Source organism: Patiria miniata, unplaced genomic scaffold (assembly GCF_015706575.1).
Source record: "Patiria miniata isolate m_02_andy unplaced genomic scaffold, ASM1570657v1 HiC_scaffold_29, whole genome shotgun sequence".
Lineage (NCBI taxonomy): Eukaryota > Metazoa > Echinodermata > Asteroidea > Valvatida > Asterinidae > Patiria > Patiria miniata.
Window position 1 is genome coordinate 17420355 of NW_024037068.1, and position 19805 is coordinate 17440159.

Consider the following 19805-nt stretch of genomic DNA (forward strand, 5'->3'; position numbering starts at 1 on the left):
AAAATAATAGTAATAAACTATCGTTTAAAAATGTTTATTAAGAAATTCATGAAGTGTAATGTCCAAACTGATTGGATATTTCCAAAGTGTTTTGGCAAATTCTTGGATTTTTTCCTGGTAGTAAGGGGCGGCAAAACATATATTTAAAAACTAAAACCACTACCGCACAACCCCCCCCCTCCCAAAAAAACCCTACTATTATTATTAGAATTAAAAAATTATACAGTAACAGTTACAAAAACTATCACAATCAGTTATGAAAGTTAATATTTAATAACAAGTGTACTTTATTCAGAAGACTGTTCAACAGTTTAAAAAAAGAAGACATATGAATATCTGAGCAACTTATACATGTAAATTTAACCCAATCTTAATAATCCAAGCGCTGAAGTGAATTCACCTATTGCCTGTCTTTCTCCGCATGAATATATAAATATAAATAACAAATATTATCAACAGTTTCGTATATATACAAACATCCCGAAGGCTAAGGCACATCTGTAATGATTTGAATATATTCTATAGGGGTAGAATAAATTTGCAATTTAACGACCAGAACAAATCGCACAGAATTCAGAAAGCATATTATTCGTGCATATTACAGTATTTTTTTTCCAATAATTTCTTTTTAAGTTCATGTTTCCTGCTTAAACACAAAGTTTTTTTCTCAATTCATTCCTAAGGTTTGTGAAACTTAAATAAAACAATAATTTACTGATGATATTGATTTATTGTCTTCACAATTTATATTCCTTGAAATGTCATTACATGTGTTTTAAGGTTTTCCTTTAATCTTGTCACATTAACTCTCAATTGATTATATTGAATGCATCATAACAAACCTTTTTTTTTTCCAAATACATTTGTTGTGCAGGAGGGAAACCCTCCAAAATGTTCCAAGTTCTGCCACAGTACAAAACGCTTTTACTTAAACCCTTATAAAAGTTTTTTTTTATAACTATCTTCAATCAACTCCCTTCAAGAATAATCCTAAACTGACACCATACACAACAAAAATAAAGAAATAAAGTTTAAAAATATGCGGAGTCCCTGAATCTTCATGAATACTAAAACGATAAACTTGGTGCAGGCTTTACAAGATCCTAGAAAATAGACTTTCAAGAGTTTTTAAACCCTCTCATTTTTTTTTATCTTGGACAGCAATGTACAGGAAATATGACGTTAACAGGAAGACTTTTCAGTGTTATTTCCCTTCATCGAAGAAATGAGATGCTGTAATTCAACCATTGCTCTCAAAAAAATTACCAAATAAATCTCTCATCTTTTCAGAGGGCTCAATATTGTTGGCGGAGATGTGGTGCAAACATTAAAACACTTCAATTTTTGTTTAATCTAAAAATAAGATTTTGTTTTAATAATTGCAGATGAGGCAAAAACTTGCAGGTACAGATATAAGACGTGGATTAGAACACAATAGTCACGGAAGTAAACATATGATAGGAATACTTAGGGCATTAGTAATTAGGCCAATGGAGACTATTATCAGTTCATATCAATGATTCAGATCTCCTGGAAACATCATGTGACAAACAAAGAGTATCAAGGCCAAAACCAACAAACCCCAGCTCAACTAGGTGATAAGGAAGAGGAGATTCCAATGGTTTTGGCACGTCCAAACGTATGGATACAAACAGACTTCCAAGAAGATTTTACAACTGGAATACACCCCACGGAAAACAAAAGACTGCTGGAAGACCAAAGATAACATGGAGGTCCATGCTACAGCAAAGACCTCGCTCGTCTTGACATCGGATGGTCAGTGGGGGGAAGTTGCTGCAGTTGCTGCTCAAGACTGCAAGACCTAGGCCTTACTCTCACGTCAAGCAGCAGGTGCAGAAATGCATGAAGCAGACTGGTAAGGTGAGGTAATGAAATACCTAAAGTGTGAAATTAAATAGAGTTATGGTTGACTAGGGTGTAGCTGCCTGTACTTTCCAAAGTTTGTCAAACGTGATACTTTTGTTAATAAAAACTTGAGCATGTCTTGATTCCATTAGCAACTCTCCCCCCCCCCAAAAAAAATGTTTGTGCTCACCAAAATCCCAAGTTTTAAAAATCATCTATGAAATTGGAGACAAATTTGGTTTAGTTAAACTGGGAATTAGGTGCTAAGCTAGGGATGGTAAAAAATAATTGTTGGAAGATAATAAAATGATTGAGCAAAATGAAGCCAAGTCCTTGTAAACTAGCTACAATAAATGCCAATATAGGTCAAATGTACAAGAAGTACGTGCCTTCCTTATTATCACTACTCTGCTAACGGTGACGTTTCGGTATCAATCATAGGAATGAAACTGATATTCTCCATTGGCTTAATTACCTAATTGTGAAAGATTGTTATAAATAGTTATGACTATAGATAAGTTTGTTTGCTTGTTATTATTGATCATCTTTTTGGGAGGGACAGACTCTGGGCTGACAGGAAATGGACAAAGAAAGAGAGAACATGGACAGTTAACATACATAAGGGCAATTCCACGGTTACTCACATTACATTTTCGTAACGTGAGTAACCGATTTTGTGCGTCTTTTTTATCATACATAACACATTTTTCTGGATGTCATCTTTGGTGCTTAGGTAGGTCTAGGTCTACTCTATCTACCATAGGGATAACAGTTATTAAACATTTTCAGTAAGGTAATTACAGCCCAAGGAAACTCAAAAGTACATCAAAAATGTAACGTGAGTAACCGTGGAATTGCCCATAAGACTGACACACAGCACTAACAAGCAAAAGGTGTACACACAATTTTTAAAGAACAGGGAAGGCTGGGAACGAAACAGTGAAGGACAAACAAAGCACGGAATACAAAACACTGAAAAGAAGCTGAGGATGACTGCTGACAAACATGACAACTGGTGGTGTCAGGTCTGGGATGGTATCCCAAATTCTATCTGAGCAACAAAAAAAAAATCAGTAATAACAAATACTTAACATTCCTTGAAACAATAGTTGTCATCAAGTAACACAGGAATTTCAGTTTGAATGAATATATCGCGCACACACTTTAAGTGGACCAGCCATTGTAATAGAGTCAGTAACTCAAAAATTCAAACATTTATAAACAAAGAAAACACAATTCATCATCAGAACTGGCTCAAGAAACTTAATTTAGCTGCTGGGTCATTCCATAAATTTGGGGTGCTCTTTTGTCCCCGTCCCTGTTACATCTGACGTGCGATTTTGTAAGTTCTGGATGCACTCCTTGACCCTAATGATCCCCAACCAGCCAAACTCCAACACCAGGGTTTGTTGGGTTCTGTTAGGATGAGTACTGCACTAGTAAACTGACTGTGCTTTACGTGGGATCAGGCGTACCACAAATAAACAGAGTCAAAATGGTGTTGGGATTTGCAAGGATGAGGAAGGTTCCTACTAAATCACCTTAGGGAGTTAGGGTTAATGTCTTTTTCCTCCTAGAACTACCTAGCTAGCAAATTAGAATAGTTTGAATTCCTTTTTAATGATACTTGAGCGGCAAATTAAAAAAGTTTTGTGGTAACGGGGATAGGACAAATGTCACGCTTGGGACCCCAAATTTAAAGAATGACACTGATGCATGTGTGCATGTCATCTGAATTTCTGGATGGTACGCGATTATCATAATGGCAAAATACAATGTGACAGCATTTAGCCAAAGTTTCTGTTCAGCTAGTCCAAGCCTAGCCTAGAAAAAAAAGAAGAATTTTTTCTTTTCTATTTTGAACATCCTATAACAAATCACACTTTAATTAAAAAAATATATCAAATGATCACATAGAAAATGTTCCAATAGATGCAGTTACGTAACCAAAATAATGCCCATCTGAATTACAATGTTCCAGGATAATCCAAGTACCGTAGTCACATTAGGAAGAGTTAACCTTAAAAATAAAATCACTGCTGAACTTTTCAACCTAAAAGCCCCAGTGTGAAGATTTCTAGAACCTGCTCAGGCAAAAAGCATTTTCCTCCCATTTTTGTAAGGTAGGGGATTGAGTTCACAGGCCTTGCCCATGACCGAGGCTCCAGTAAGTCTGTGCCCTCTTTTTTTTTACTTTTTAAGGGGCAGGGATTGGTTTGGGATGGAAAGGTGATTATGCTTCTTCCAATATACCACTATAGCATTAATGAAGTTACTTCAACATTAATTCAACTCGAAGAAGTTCCCGTTTCATTATCAAAATTTGTTTAAGGATCACAAGTTTATTCCAAATGGGAGGATGCCATGTTTCCACGTAGTCTGAGTATCACCCCTTCTCCACGGAGCCCAACTCTGGTCACACGTCTGATATATATCTAAGCATGAGTGACGTCATTTCATTCCGAAATCTGGACGAAGATTTTGACTGGTCAATTTCAATGCCGCGTTTTTGTAACGACCTGTACAAACATGCTACTCATCTTGGGCCTGATGTTTACGCACGCGGGGAACTCACTTAACGCGCTATAGCAGGCGTCCGCTGATTGGTCAGTTTCTTGAGGTCATGCACAGTGTAGTTGCATAATTAATCCCCGAATCTGCCTACATATGATTACATAGAGTAGTTTCCACAGGGGTAAAGCAGTCTTAAGTAAGCGTGCAAATATACCAGTGCCAGTATTCCCATTTGGGATCAAATGGAATTTCCAGGATGCAGTTAGAAAACAGAGATTTTATATTTGAACATATAGTGAACCCAAGAGGAAAATTTTTCCTATTCTCAAATTCTCCCTTGTTCCCCCCATGGCTCAAAAATAAAGTTACTTTCTTACATAATAAATGCATTTGTGCAATCATTACACACTTCAAAGCACAAGCTCTGCAAAGATTCCCCTACAATAATCCCATGCGAGATGCTACATATCAAATCTGCAGTATGCATTTCTGAAAACCTCAAGGCCACAAACGGTTCACGTAAATAGATAGATATAAATGTGTATATACAGCCGGTTGAACGGAGGTAGCATATACTATCGTGGCGGGTGATTGTGGTGTCTCAGTTCCGTGTAGGGCCACAGAAACTCCTTCAGAGTTCTCCACGGTGAATAAGAGACGGGGCTCCCGCTAAGGCACGACTCCAGAGGCACTACGGTGACAAAGACGTACGCCAGGGCAATCAGGAAGACAGACAGGGTGAGAACAAGGCGGGCGACGCGGACGGCGCGTGGCCACCGCTGGCTCACTTCTTGGAGTCGTTGGAAGAGTTTATTGCTGCTTTTGTCGGCTTGACTGTCGCAGGGAGACCAAGCAAAAGAAAACATGATTGGCAATAGGTTGCTGGTATTATTAGCTTCATTTCTTACTTATAAATATTAATGTATGGCTTTCCTCTCTTAACCCTAAAAGGGCCGGGGGGGGGGGGGCTCTCTTAACCCTAAAAGGGCCGGGGGGGGGGGTGGACCCCCCCTCAACTTTTTCCGCGATAGCCTTAAAAAAAAAGAGACTTTTTAGCCTCGAGCCTTGTGCGTCTTTTTGATACCAAAAACATAAAAATTGGACCAGGGTTGCCGCGTAGCGAAAAATTTTCTGCTAGCGCCGTGAAAACTGAATTTTCCCATATACGTCGTGTACACAGAGCAGAATTACCATTCGTACATATGAATAGTTAATTAGCCATCATCCCAAAACCGTTTGACCTATAGTCATGAAATTTCTTGGGTATGTTCATGATGAATTTCTATGCATGTACCGAGTTTCAAAATTTTTCGTCACTCGATGGCCGAGATCTTCTTGATGGCCGAGAGAGATTGCCAAAATAACCCGGCCTGATTAGGGTTAACAATGACCATTTCTTCGCTGGGTAATTCCAGCGTCAGGGACATTACAAATCAGATACTTTTTGTACTTCTGGAGATCAGTGAATAATCCTGAAGATATAGTTTTTTAATCTTACACATCCATCGTATTATATAGTATTGGTCAAGAAGGTTACACTCTTGGAGTTTTGGATTTCTCTGAATCATTATTTTTTGGCTGTAACAAACATTACATTTTCAGGTTTATTCACTGAGCTCCTGAAGTACAAAAAATGGGTAATGTCCGCGACGCTAGAATTGAGAGGGGCCTCGTAGCCGAGCAGTTAGAACGTGGAGCTACAGAGTGGAAGGTTGGCGGTTCGAATCCCATTTGGACCAAAAACTGGAAAACTCTCTCTGATGACCCAACAGTGAAATGGGTACCTGATTCGTTCAGGGAAGGTAAGACGGCGAGAGGAGAGGACTAGGCACCGCCACTTATATGCCGCGCCCAAGACACAGTGGACCTCTAACATCCCACTGCCCCTAAGGCCAATAATGGTTATGGGTTCCTTTACCTTTTTTTTTAAACTTATTTCAAATAGGTTCTTCAGGCTTGTGTGCCATCGCCGCTTTTGAGGAATCCTTGTTTCAATTAACAGCAAAAACACTCAATGCCAGGTAACTCACATTTCTTTCTCTGCCTCCTCCCGTTCTTCTTCCTCCTCGGCCTGATCGATGAGATCCTCGAGGTTATCGCAGAAGGCCTTCTGCTGCTCTCTCAAGTCGGCCAGCTCGTGGGTGACTTGGGTCCTGACTCCCTCCTCATACCTAAGAGCAATCAAAACACCCGTTTCAGACTGATGGTCCTGATGGTCTTGATGGCACTTAATCAAACTGCTGTAGCGACTCAAATGGAGTTTTGGTTTCAGACGAGCAAACCTGATGAATCAATTTTCAATTGACTAGATTCTGGAGTTGTTCACAATGACTGCGACGATCGTCCCAAAGAAATGGTCCTAAACGTTTCAAACATCGAAATTAATTCAAATCTTCGGAATATTTTAGCTCGGCACTACTTTGAGACTTTAGTCAGCAATAGTCGATAGACCCTTAGCTTTATCAGTCACATTGGTTGGTCCAATGGACTCAGTGCTCAAATAAGCGTGTTAATTTTCCTCGCAAGCCGCCTGGCAGTGCTAAGTATTTATGAAATTACGCGTGGAAGGGTCAAACATAATAAAGAGTGCAATGAAATTGGTCGGGGGGGGGGGGGGGGGGGATGGACAGATCCCTCACCCTTTCTGGAAGACTTCCTCCTTCTTGACATTCTTGGCCTCGTTGCTGTCTACCTCGGCCAGACCCTTCTTGACTGCCTCCGGGTCAACAATCTTGGGAAAGGTGTTGGGTGTGGTCATAGCCGTGGCCACCGGTGAGGCCATGGTCGTGGCATTGGGTGTGGCCGGGAGGGATACAGCATGTCTTCTGCTTGGGCTGGGCAGCGGACTTGACCCACTCGGGCTGGACGCACTCAGACTGCAAAGAGCAGGGAAAAAAGGAGAAAAAAAAGGGGGAGGAATTAGACGATAAAACTTACAGAATAACAGTAAGGAGTTTAGAAAATAAACAAAAATCACCAATTGTTTAGCTCTATGCTAGGCTGTCAAAACAAGTAGACAGAAAAAGCTGGAAATACCACATCTTACAGAAGCTATCACAGGGTGACCTAAACGTATGTGGGCTTTAGTCAAATAAGAATGACAGCTAGCTTTTGTATCTTTGTTCAAAGAATTATGGACGGTATGATTTTGAAGAGGGAAAGGCTTTAAGGCCAAGCTTAAGGTACCCACAGCATGTGGAGTATTCTTTGCACGGAATAAGCAATGCAAATAACAACCTTTTACTTTCTTTCAATCACAATACACTGGACAAAACAGTAATTTTCAAACCCAAACTTCAACACTTAAAACAATGGATAGCCTTCTTATTCGCACCAAGGCCTTGGGCCTATGTGCTCCTAAATTGTGAAGAGGAGTGAAAAATAAAAGGCACTGGTAGCTACAATGTAATTCTAAGTTTGCTTAAATCTACAGTCTCAAGAATGTGACATTTTCTGTCAAAAACGAACACTTCTGGGCAGCGGGTTGAATTTTTCCCCAAAATATTGTTACAATATGAAATGTAGATTGTCCAATGTGGATTGCCCATACACGATAGTTTATTTCTTAAAAAGAACTTTCCTTTGCGAAATTACGCCCATTCAAGGTTTGTGATGTCAGAAAGGTTAAGAGAGAGAAATTGCCTGATACAAGTTTTGGGCTTTTCATTTCAGGAATTGTAACACCTGTACAATATCCCAAAAAAAAGTACCAAAGAGGCTCTATTACTATCTGAAACTTTTACAGAATATTGTAGACATATTCAGAGAAAATAATATTCTTTTTTTAAAATCAGCCAAAGTTGCTTTTTGGGTCATTTCTCCATCTCAAGCTCTGCCAAGAAGTGTCTGGATTTGGCAGAATGCTTAAAAAAATCTGCTCTTACGCTGGGGCGGAGATGGTCCCTTCAAGTGAGGCATGCTCAGTTGCTTGGCCCTCATCGCTGGCCCGTCGGTTGATGATGATGGAGCTATCGGTCCGCGACAACGGGGTATGTCTACCCGGGCTCAGGCTACCAGCCAGCCTGGCCTTTGCCTCCTGTATCACAAAGGGTGGACAGGGCAAGTCAAATAAAAATGTGTGCATACACAAGTACTTCTTAACTGACAACTTAAAATGTGAGAGCAAAGACTCAGATTAATAATAATTATAATAATAATTACCGGTAATGGGGTAATAGGGAGACTTTCCCATAGACTTGTGCACAAAATTTTTCAAACTTAAATGTGCCCTAACCCAATATTCCCTTGTCTTTTTTCCCACAAACTTCGGTATGTTTACTAATTAGACCACGAGCAACAAATGTAATATAAATGCGACGGCAAAATTTTGCCTCTAAAAGGGGGCTGTGACATTAGGGAGACATGAAAATGTCTCCCTAATGACCGATGTCTCCCATCGTGCGAAGAAATTACAATAACTTGTCTCCTTAATGGTACCATTACACATATAATTTATATTGCTGTAATTCCATCACAATTATTATCGCTGTTTATCAGGAATGAGACCATTTTTTTTCTGCAGCAGTTTGATATCAGCGCAATTTGGTCTCTACCTTCACAGGTACCCATTTATACTCCTAGGTGGAGAGAGGCAATTGTAGTTAAGTGTCTTGCCCAAGAGCACAAGCACCATTTTCCCCGTTAGGGTTCGAACCCATGTACCACTGCACACGAGTCGAACACCATTGGACCACAGTGCCCAATTGGACCACAGCGAAATTACAATGTCACTTCACATGAGAGAGCATTTATTTACAAAATATTTTAACAGTACAGGGCCCAATTTCACGGCGCTGCTAAGCACACGATTTTCTGCTAACAGAGCCTCCGTCTATTTCATGGAGACCGTAAGCATAAGCACAGCAAAAGGCACGCTTACTTCAGAGGAAAAATTTTGCTTAACTTAGTGACGTAACAATAGAAATCTCCGTGCACGCGCGACCGTTAGCACGTCCACGCCGTGAAATAGTGCTTAAGGTTAGCAAATTTTTCTGCTATGCTAAACACAACTTTTCTGCTAACTGTTAAGCAGCGCCGTGAAATTGGGCCCAGATCAGAACCTCACAAGTACATTATTGTGGGAATAAGTCAAGTGTTTTCCCCCCAAATTCAGCTTAGGAACTTGATCTTTGAATGTGTTGCAGACACTGATCCAAAAATCTAGACAAAAATTGTAATCTGTATATTTGTTTTTGTGCTGAGAACCAGTGCAGTGCAACCAAATTAACTCACTTTGGGTTAATGAACAGGAAGCTACTCAACCATTCAGTTAGTGTTAATGAGGTTGTGAAATGCTCGAAGACATTTCCGTCATTTTTCGGGTATATGTAGCCTGAGGTGTGATGAAATAAAAATGACTATTGTGTCTGTCATGAAATGAGTACAAAAGGTACTTTTAAGAGCCGTTTTTCAGGTCCTGTTTCGACCCGAACGTGCAATTTGTGTAAAAGTCGTCGTTGGGGGCAGCAAACAAAACATAGTAAATCATGACGTAATAAACATGACTCCCGATGCAGCGTAGTATAAACGAGTCCAAACAGATTTTGGTCCCCAAAAAGTGGGTCCCAAAAATGACGACGTGGGGTTCGGGGCCCGCTTAAGGGCCCAGAAAAATGTTGGATTCTAGATGCTCTGTGGTGCGATCTGAGGCTATTTCTGACCACTTTAACCAAATATATTGGAGGAAAGATGGTGGTGTACACATCACAGTGCCTGTCTTTATTGCGATACCACTAAAAAAAAAAAAAAAAAAAAAAAAAAAAAAAAAAAAAATCGGTTTTGTTTTTGGCCCCCCCCCCATCCGCCCTTGTGGCTGAAAGCTTATCAAACTAAATTTTCAACATCCTAAGTTACTATTAATAACCTTGAAGTCGGCAGCATTGAGTGAAGCGCTGAGCTGCATGGATGTCCGTCTAACCCCACCGGTCAAGTGGGACTGCGAGTACAAGGACAAGAAAATTGGGTTAGTTTGGGGGGAAAAAGCAATCACCATCACCAAGTAGAAACTGTGAAACGAGACGTTTATGAGGTACAACGGCAGATAGGCGATGGGATGTTTCATTTGATGATAAAAGCATGGAATTTGGCACACAGAGTATGTCATGAGAGAGATACTTGGCTATGGGGCCATCGCAGATTTGTCCTTTGAAAAAAATGTAAGTAGAATAACAAGCAATGGCAGCCATTTTTGAAAATTGCTTGTTATTCTACCTTTATTTGTTCAAAGGACAAATCTGCGAGGGCCCTATAGCCAAATATCTTTTTTAAGATATACTGTGTGTGCCAAATGCCATGCTTTTATCATCAAAGAGAACAATCCCCCAAATATTGCCCCTATCTGCCCAAGGGCCAAGTCACAAGAGGCAATATTTTACAGTCAACTTGGAGGGAACTGACCGTATTACAGGCTAAAGGAATCCTCAGATGGAGCAGAATACACGATTTTCCAACAGCTTGAAGAAATTCCCAATCTGATTATAGCAATTATTATAATTTGTCTGTTGCATTTTCAAGGAGATTTCCCAGCACCACTAGCCTGAATACTGCCTCCAGTGACATCATACAGGGAGAGTAAAAAAAAAAGCGGAACCCCAAAACAAAGAAATATTTCACATGAAAAAACTATGTAGCACCAAAATTAATTATGACTTGGAAGCCCATTTATTAAACTTCTTTTAAGTGAGAAAATTATTTCAATTGTTCTACACATTAAAATTGTATCACTATTTAAACGAAGTAACCCTAAAATCAGTTTCGTCCAAAAAAGCAATTTACTGTGTGTTCTGACTGTTTGGAACAACAAAGAAAATGACACAGAATACTTGTTTCAACAACTGTAGTATTATGTTTATTAACAACCCTGGTTAGACAAACAATATGATTTATAAAATCCACTTTTTTGAAAAGACGGGCCTGTAAAAGGACTTTGTTGAATATTTTTAAAACTGAGATTTTATCGCTGGTGATGTTTGAAGACAATTGTAACGACAATTCTTGAAAATCGCATTTTTGGACGAAAGAGATTTTAGGGTCATTTCATTTAAATGGTGATATAATTTGAACGGATTGAGCAACTGACGTAATTTTATCATCTTAAAGTAATTTCTAAAATTGGCTTACCAGTCTTAATTATTTTTGGTGCTACATAGATCTTTAAATATGAAATATTTTTCTATGGGTTTGGGTTCTGCTTTTTTTACTCACCCTGTATGAAACAAGACATCAGTACGATCAAAACGTGAGAAAGGAAACATAACATTTCAGAGGACAAGACAGGGATGTTCTATCAACCACACAAGACACAGTCGAGGTTCTCTGCAATTTTACATATTTTAACCATAAAGCACAACACAACTATTGACAATAGCATGCAGTCAAGACATTTAGGCTTGATCAAAACCACTACTATATTCCTTGACTTTTCACTTAGCAAATTTCTTTTCCACATTTAATAAGATTAATGCATTGTTAGCTGCATGTTGGCTGTGAGCGTTTAAATATGACAAAAACAGGATGAAATTTGGAGGGCATGTTGTGTAGCTGTGTAGCTCCAGCAAAAATTATCACAAATTACTTGCAAAGAAATGTCCCAAACAATTTGTGAAAATCAGGGGCCAATTTCACGGCGCTGCTAAGCACAAAAATTTGCTTAGCACAAAACAAGTCAGGCTTATAAAAGCAGGTTACCAGCCAAAACTCCATGTGATGTATTTTGCTCGTGATTAGTATTCAGCTGTTGTTTGCTTAGCATGAAATTTGCTCGTGATTAGTATTCAGCTGTTGTTTGCTTAGCATGAAAATCACATGGAGTTTTGGCTGGTAACCTGCTTTTATAAGCCAGACTTTTTTGTGCTAAGCAAAGTTTTTTGTGCTTAGCAGCGCCGTGAAATTGGGCCCAGGCCCTCACAAATAATAAATGCAAAGATTTTAATAACACCAATCTGAATTTAGCCCTTTAGAAACACACCTTGCTACACTGAAGACAAACACAGAGAACTAATAAAATGCTGGACGAGTCTACAACCAATAACAATTTAACAGACAAAACTTCACTTTCAAAGATGAAAAGGGATGAGAAGAGATTAAGTTCACAGAAGAACCAGTTAACTCAAGACTTCAAAGTTAGCTGTGGTTATCCTACAGGCACAGACATGGTGATACTGACAAATTTGATAGGTCACTGATGGTGAGCATGCCAAGGTCGCAGTGTTGAAGTTGAGTCCATCAGAAGTCCAGTCACAAGTGAAAGAGAAATCCAGTCACAAGTGATAGGGAAGAAAGGAATTCTTCGGCACAATTAATACAGGGTGTCTAAAAAATAAAAAATAAAAAAACCTCAAAGCGTCCTCCTTTTCAAAGCTTAAAAAAAATACATCGCAAATATCTATACCTATTTAGAATATATTTCAGTAGCTTTCCAACAACAACAAAAAATCTTTCCAATCAGGTAAATATTTATTGAGTTATGGCCAAATGAAAATAAGTACTGATTTTTCAATCTGTCCACGGTCTTCAATTGTCATTTGTTAGGAATGTAATGGATTTGGGGTGAGGGTAGTTTTGTTTTCTTAAATGTTTTAATCTTTCTTTGTTTAGTTTTTGTGCAGCATATTTTTTTGGAAATAATGGTCTTTTATTCTTTTGGAAGTAATGGTAGTCCTGAAAAGAACTGCTTGGTTAACTTCTTAGATGTTTACTGTGCTGCTCTGTCTCTGCCCTCTACTTGGTAGCCTTTTTTTCACAAATGCAACTTTCGGTCCGTGTTCTAACATTGCGGCAGTCAAAATATCAGTCACCGTGGACAAAATGAAAAAGCGGTACTCGTTTTTAATTGGCCATAACTCAATAAATATTTACCTGAATGGGAAAGATTTTTTCGATGTTGAAAAAACTAATGGACTATACTCTCTAAATATGTATAGATATTTGCGATGTGTTGTTTTAAAAGTTGTGAAAAAGAGGACGCTTTGAGGTGTTTTTTTTAATATTTAGACACCCTGTATATCTAGCATGTGATGCTTCGGACTGAAAGACATATGATTTACACGTAAAGACATTTCAGGACATATGCTGGACGCGACTACAACACTGCTAGTTCATCCATCCTTACCCCTTGGCCCAGGCTAATGCCAGAGGGCTCCGTTTGCGATCGGAAGTGCTGACCGCCAAATGAAAGCGGCTGGTGAGTGGACAAAGTTTGTCATGGTTAATGGTTAGCAACGGTCAGTGGTAACGGGAAATGGACAAACACACACATGGAAAAAGGAAACTTGTCAATGTTCAAGGAAAGAGGAAAAGGATATAAAAACGAAAGGGAAAAAAAAAGTACAGTACAGAAAAATGTGGGGAAAGTTTTTTAAAAAGGGGAAACAAAACATTTTAAATTAACAGGAGCACGTTCTAGGAGTAGGAAAGGGAAATGGTAAAATATAAATAGAAAAAAGAAACATGAGAAAAAAAGAAATGGCAAGGCAAAAGAAAAGGAAAACGAAAAGGAAAGTGTCATGGGAAAGAGGGTGGATCAGAAAATAAGGTAAAAGGATTGAGAAGTGCAATAAACAATTCTGTTAATGATTGTCACTTTTCAATTCACAGAACAGAGGATTTGTGTGGGTTTTTGAGAGAAAGAGGAAAACTTCAACTTTATGCTCACACTGATTATAAATAAAAAGGGCAGATATACACACCCAAAGAAAATTAGTTGTTTTTAGCCTCATTTTAATTCTGTTTCAAATAAAAACAGTTAAATAACTGCATTGCCCCCCCCCAAAAAAAAAAAACCCCATTAAATAAAACAAAGTAAACGCAACGAGATTACATCACAAACAAGCAAGAAGTAACCACAGGAAGCAGATTCTCTTACAAATTACATTACAAGTAATAAGTGTTGTTTTCAGAACATGAACACTGCAACTATTGCTTAGACAAGGAGGAAAAGACACATCCCAAAGACAGACCGACAGAGAAACTAAGCACAGACACTGAAATGCAAACAAACAAGACCAACAAACAAGTTTTACACGAAAGAAAACGAAAGTCACTTTTGGGATGAACATGATTAGTTTGTATCAGCAATCTAGTTTGTAGGTATAAATCAGTGTGTGGTGTCACCGGATTTCGGGAAAGATGTGTAACGATGGTTATTGTTGAGGTTAACTTCACCTGTGAAGCGTAGGAGGAGCTAAGCAAACCCGATCCAACCACTGTAGCCACGCTTGCCCGCCGTCTACCGGTCTAGAGGAGACACAACGGCAAGTCGTCAAGAATTCCCAGATTATTCAGTTCATGCAGTGCGTGTGTGGTGCGGACGACGAGCATGCATGTGTTACTGATGATGATATGTATTGTTTAACAGCAATCCAAAATGTTGATGATGATCATGATGCATCATGCAGTGCAGTGAAGAACGGTGACATGGATTGAGGTTGTGAATTATGTTTGACCGTGATGACTAGAGAAAAGTTGGAATGGAACTAGATGGAACAAGATCAGGTCTAAGAGGCCCTGGGATCCAGTCAGTGCCATCTCATGCCGTGCTTTTCTTCCAACCGCGACCAAATGTGTACCCAAATATCCACAACAGGATTTCTCATTGAAGTATGTGAGTATTAACACCACCACTTTTGTCACACTTTGACAAAAAGTAACACAGTGAACGACAATTGAAGTTAATTGAGGTTATTTTTTATAGAATATGTTTCCCAGGCTGCTGTCGTTGAGCTAAATTCCAGTCCATGTGTATGCATGACCTAGCCATAAACGTCCAATAACCTCAAAACACAACACGTCTCAGAGGAAATATCAGGTCTTCAAGTTAATGCCAACCTCCCAACGTTAACCCACAACCTACATGTTATACTATGAGTGCATACCCTCATCATAATAGTAATAATAATAATAATAATTTGGGAGGCTAATCATCCTTACTCGCAGCTGGGATGCTGAATTGCTAAGGACGCGGCTACAACGTGGTCGGGCCGCTGGCACGTAAAGGCGCCTATGGCTGCCGACCACATCGACCCATATATGACCACGGAGCACAGCCTGAGATCGAAAGTGTTTGATTTTTCCGGGGGGAAGGAAAACCGGAGGGCCCGGAGAAAAACCCTCGTGGCACAGGAGAGAACCAACGCACAACTCTACTCACATGTGATCCGCGGCCAGGATTCGAAGCCACCCATGCCACCATGATCATCTTGCTAAAATGTTATTCCTCATAAACCTCCACAGCTATGGGCTCTGTGCCCCAACGAAAGAGGGCGCCCTTTTACCTAGCAACGACGTCCCATGGGTGGGACATTTCGCTGGTTGACGCGCACCGTTCCTTGTGTGTGACGCATGTACACCAGGGGATTTGTACTATGTACACGCAGTGGTACATGGTACGGCCGCGCGTCACGGCAGAATTGCAGTCAGGCAAGATGGTGTCGGCCGGTCACCCCCAACTATGCTTTCTTTGCCAGTGAAGGGGTACTTGTGAACGGAGCGGATAGTTCCGTTGACTTGTACTATTTTAATTTTTATGTTATATTATGTCAAAAATCTGTTGAAATTTTTGTTACCAGGAATCCCACATACACGTAGCTCATTTTGGTGCTAGTCAAACAGGCAACTAAGCAAGTTTCAACAAAAATTTAGTCCTGATTTTGAGTGACTGCAGATTTGCAATTAATTTGTTTTAATCCAGCAAATGAGGAAGATTCAGCGAAAGAAAATCATATGAAACCAAGGCAAAAAGAACACGACAATGTGCGAGGGGATTATCAACCCAAAAGAACTTTTACTCGTTACAAATTAAAAAAGTACAGCAACAGAGGCAGATCAAAATTAGCCAACAGTCAAGATGGTGTATGGGTGCGGAAACAAAAACAAGTTCAAGGCACTGCTGTTGCAGTGAAACGTAAAAAAAAAAAAAAAAGCCAAGAACTTGGGTGCGATTGTGTTTCAATTAGATTAAAGCTAACTGGTGGTTAAAAAATCATATCTTGACCGCCACCGGTTGTGAGGATTTGTCGGTGGAGACTCTCAACGTGTTCATTACCTGATTGGGATCGGGGAAAAACGAGTGTGGTACGCCAAGGCGGGGCGGACTAACACAGCTGACGGAGCGCTTGCGGATTTCAGACTGACGACGATCACAAACAGGCAACAAATGCATCAAAGACAATGGAGGCAAATAATGGATGGCGGGATACATACAGAGTGATATGCAAAAATACTGAAGGGAACACATGACACATGGTTAATATGCACACTGAATACATAGGGGGAGATAGCAAAGCATAAGTAATGGCACAATTCTGAAAGTGACTTTAGAAACCACAAACTCCACACTGTCAACTGTAAAATAACTTGGAGCATTTACACGTCACACTTGCAAAAATAAGAAGGATGGAAACATTTCAAGGCAAAAACACTCAGAAAACATTGTCAAGAATTACAAAATAGGGGTTTACATGAAACACCCTTAATTCAGTTGTTCAGTGCTACTTTCAGGGGTAAGATTGTCAATGTAAAAAAGTCTGAAATTTGGATTAAAGGTCTGAAAGATGCATTTCCTTCTATAATGTCTTTCTCTCAGATTCACAAAATCTGAATTCAAGACAAAAGTCTGAAAAAGCTCATGCCTGTAATTTGGAAGGCTAAAATGTTCTGTAAGTTTGCTTGACATACAAAAGGAATACAAAATAAAATGTGAGCCAGATAAAAAAAAAACACGTAGAGGCAGATAGACTAATCATATCTGCCAAACTGAACTCAAAACCAATTTTTTTGGCGCAAGGGGGAGTGAGGGAGGGATGGAACTTAGGATGGAGTGATTGAATCCAGACAAAGAGGCACATACCTCAATCCATTTAGTAGGGGTATACAACAGGCTGATTATTATAAACTCATTGAATTTAAAGTGGCCGAGATGAAATGTTGACACGGCCACGACTGCAGCCATAATTAAGCCACATGGCCAAAAAAATGTAGCTGCAGTTGGATGATATAGTCACAATGGAGTGGTGTTCACAATGAAGGGGTTACATTGAGCAAAGTGGCAACTATGGACAGGCGGCCACAATTTTTTTGAAAAGTGGCCACAATTTTTTTGAAAAGTGGCCACATTCTAATGGAAAAGTGGCCACATTCTTATAGGAAAATGGCCACATTATTACGGAAAAGTGGCCACAAATTTATGGAAAAGAGGCCACAAATTTATGAAAAAGTGGCCAAAACTTTATGGAAAAGTGGGAGGTTCAATGTTATGGAAAGATGACCACAATTTTGGGGCCACAACTACATGGCAATGTTTAATCAAAATGATGTTATCGATTTTTTTTTTTTTTTCAAAATTAATTTATTATTATTGTTGGTTTTGTTTAGATTTGAGATCTGACCTATGATTCTGGATTGGATCACATGCAACAAGACAGTCCAACTCAAACTACAACACTAACGACCATCACAGGATGTACTGTGTGCATTATGTTCAAGACTCAAGACCTGGTGTCGGATTTGGGTGGTGACCACCGGTTTGCCTTTGGTGGATTCCTGACCCGATGCATTCTTGTTGGGGTTGGTTAGCATTTTGGCCAGCTGGAACAGACTGGTGGGTTTCTGGTTTTCAGAGGGGATGTCCCGTTCGTGAGATGATGGGACATGAAGGGTAGGGTTGGTGGAGGTGGGGGACGGAAGGGGATGTAGGAAAATGAAACAGTCGTGAGATGAACTTATGAAAGTAACTCCGGGATACTCTACAATAGTGAATGAACTGTGAATGGTACATGTATATCAATCATAACAAAGATTCCATTCAAAACATAGGATTGACTGAAATTTGGCGACATATGGATGAACATTTTTCATTCTCACATTTGTGACAATTTCCCAAAATGAAACAGTCGTGAGATGAACTTATGAAAGTAACTCCGGGATACTCTACAATAGTGATGTCAAATGGATGAACCGTGAATGGTACATGTATATCAATCGTAACAAAGATTCCATTCAAAACATAAGATTGACTAAAATTTTGCGACATATGGATGAACACTTTTCATTCTCACATTTGTGACAATTTCCCAACATGAAACAGTCGTGAATTGAAATTATGAAAGTAACTCTGGGATACTCTACAATAGTGATGTCAAATGGTTGAACCGTGAATGGTACATGTATATCAATCATAACAAAGATTCCATTCTAAACATAAGATTGACTGAAATTTTGCGACATATGGATGAACACTTTTCATTCTCACATTTGTGACAATTTCCCAAAATGAAACAGTCGTGAATTGAACTCAAGGAAGGGACTTCGAGATACTCAACAATAACGATATCGAATTGATGAAGTGTGAATGGTATATCAATCATAACACATATTACCTTCCAAAACATGGGATTTACTGAAATTTGGTGACATATGGATGACATTTATATTTGACATTTGTGACAATTTCCCTTTAAAAAAATCTGTCTAGTCTGCACATAGCATGATAAAACATATGGTAAAAGGGCAATGTAATTATATTTTGAGCTGGATTATTAAAGGCATATATATAAGACCATTTGCATTTATCCCAAAAAGTAACCTACCAAATTATTATCAAAAATCTTACTTAGATTAAAGATCGTACTGGTACTAAACACCTCGTGAAATTATTCCGTCTGGCTGCACTCATTTAGAAGAAATCAAGAAAGGTAGATGATTTCCAACGATCAGTCAATTGACTGATTTTTGGAAATAAAAAGTGCTATTGACAAAAATGTGTTTTGCGATCAAAAAGCTTGTGCACGGTATTTCACTGTTTTCTCAAAATGTCATGTAATATCCACTGAGCTGAAACTACAATAGGTTAGGTTTTGAATATTCTTCAGATTTTGAGTGTTGTTATTATTGGAAACGAACACATTGTATGAAAAGCAAATGATTCTATATGCCTTCATAAAGACGGTTTTAGAGAACAAGCATCCAAAGCTGGTGAATTGGCATGCGTAGCTACCTTTATGATTTTAACTGCACACATGGGAATATAGCATTAACACTCTCCCAAAAGCCCCAAAGCAGCCCAATGTTGTTTAGCAGTACAGTTTATTCATGTTCCTGCCATTCAATGACATAATATTAGTATCACATGCTCAGTGCTTTTGTGAGAGCATGCGAGAACAAAAAAATTCACAGGTAGGACTCGAACCAACAACCTTCTGTTTTGACCACCGAGCTTGCAGGGTCATCTGGCTAATGCACGGTGTGGCTGTTAAGCTCAAACTTAAGCATCATCCCAACTATAGTTTGGAAGATCCCAACTATAAATGAGATCGTCCTAACTATAACGTTGGGACTCACCCAACTAATACTTGGGGCAGTTCCAACTATAGTTTGGACATATTAACATGACCACTGCTATCAGTAACAGATGACGGGAACAAAGTCCTCAT

The 19805-nt window shown here is 39.2% G+C and overlaps 1 protein-coding gene across 12 annotated transcripts in view; it reads right to left on the minus strand.

Moving 5' to 3' along the window:
• Window positions 1–3722: 3722 nt before the first annotated feature.
• Window positions 3723–19805, minus strand: part of LOC119735558 (inositol 1,4,5-triphosphate receptor associated 1-like) — a 77009-nt gene continuing 60926 nt past the window's right edge. For 2 of the 12 annotated variants that reach the window (XM_038209298.1, XM_038209296.1), the window contains exons 25-32: window positions 16421–16504; window positions 14542–14613; window positions 13490–13558; window positions 10244–10315; window positions 8265–8416; window positions 7020–7256; window positions 6411–6551; window positions 3723–5214 (exon numbers count right to left, since the gene is read on the minus strand). In XM_038209298.1, coding sequence (XP_038065226.1) covers window positions 4956–5214; window positions 6411–6551; window positions 7020–7256; window positions 8265–8416; window positions 10244–10315; window positions 13490–13558; window positions 14542–14613; window positions 16421–16504 — 1086 coding nt within the window. In that variant the 3' untranslated portion in view covers window positions 3723–4955. The remainder of the gene's footprint in view (window positions 5215–6410; window positions 6552–7019; window positions 7257–8264; window positions 8417–10243; window positions 10316–13489; window positions 13559–14541; window positions 14614–16420; window positions 16505–19805) is intronic. The other 10 variants (XM_038209302.1, XM_038209301.1, XM_038209308.1 and 7 more) reach the window with 8 other exon arrangements.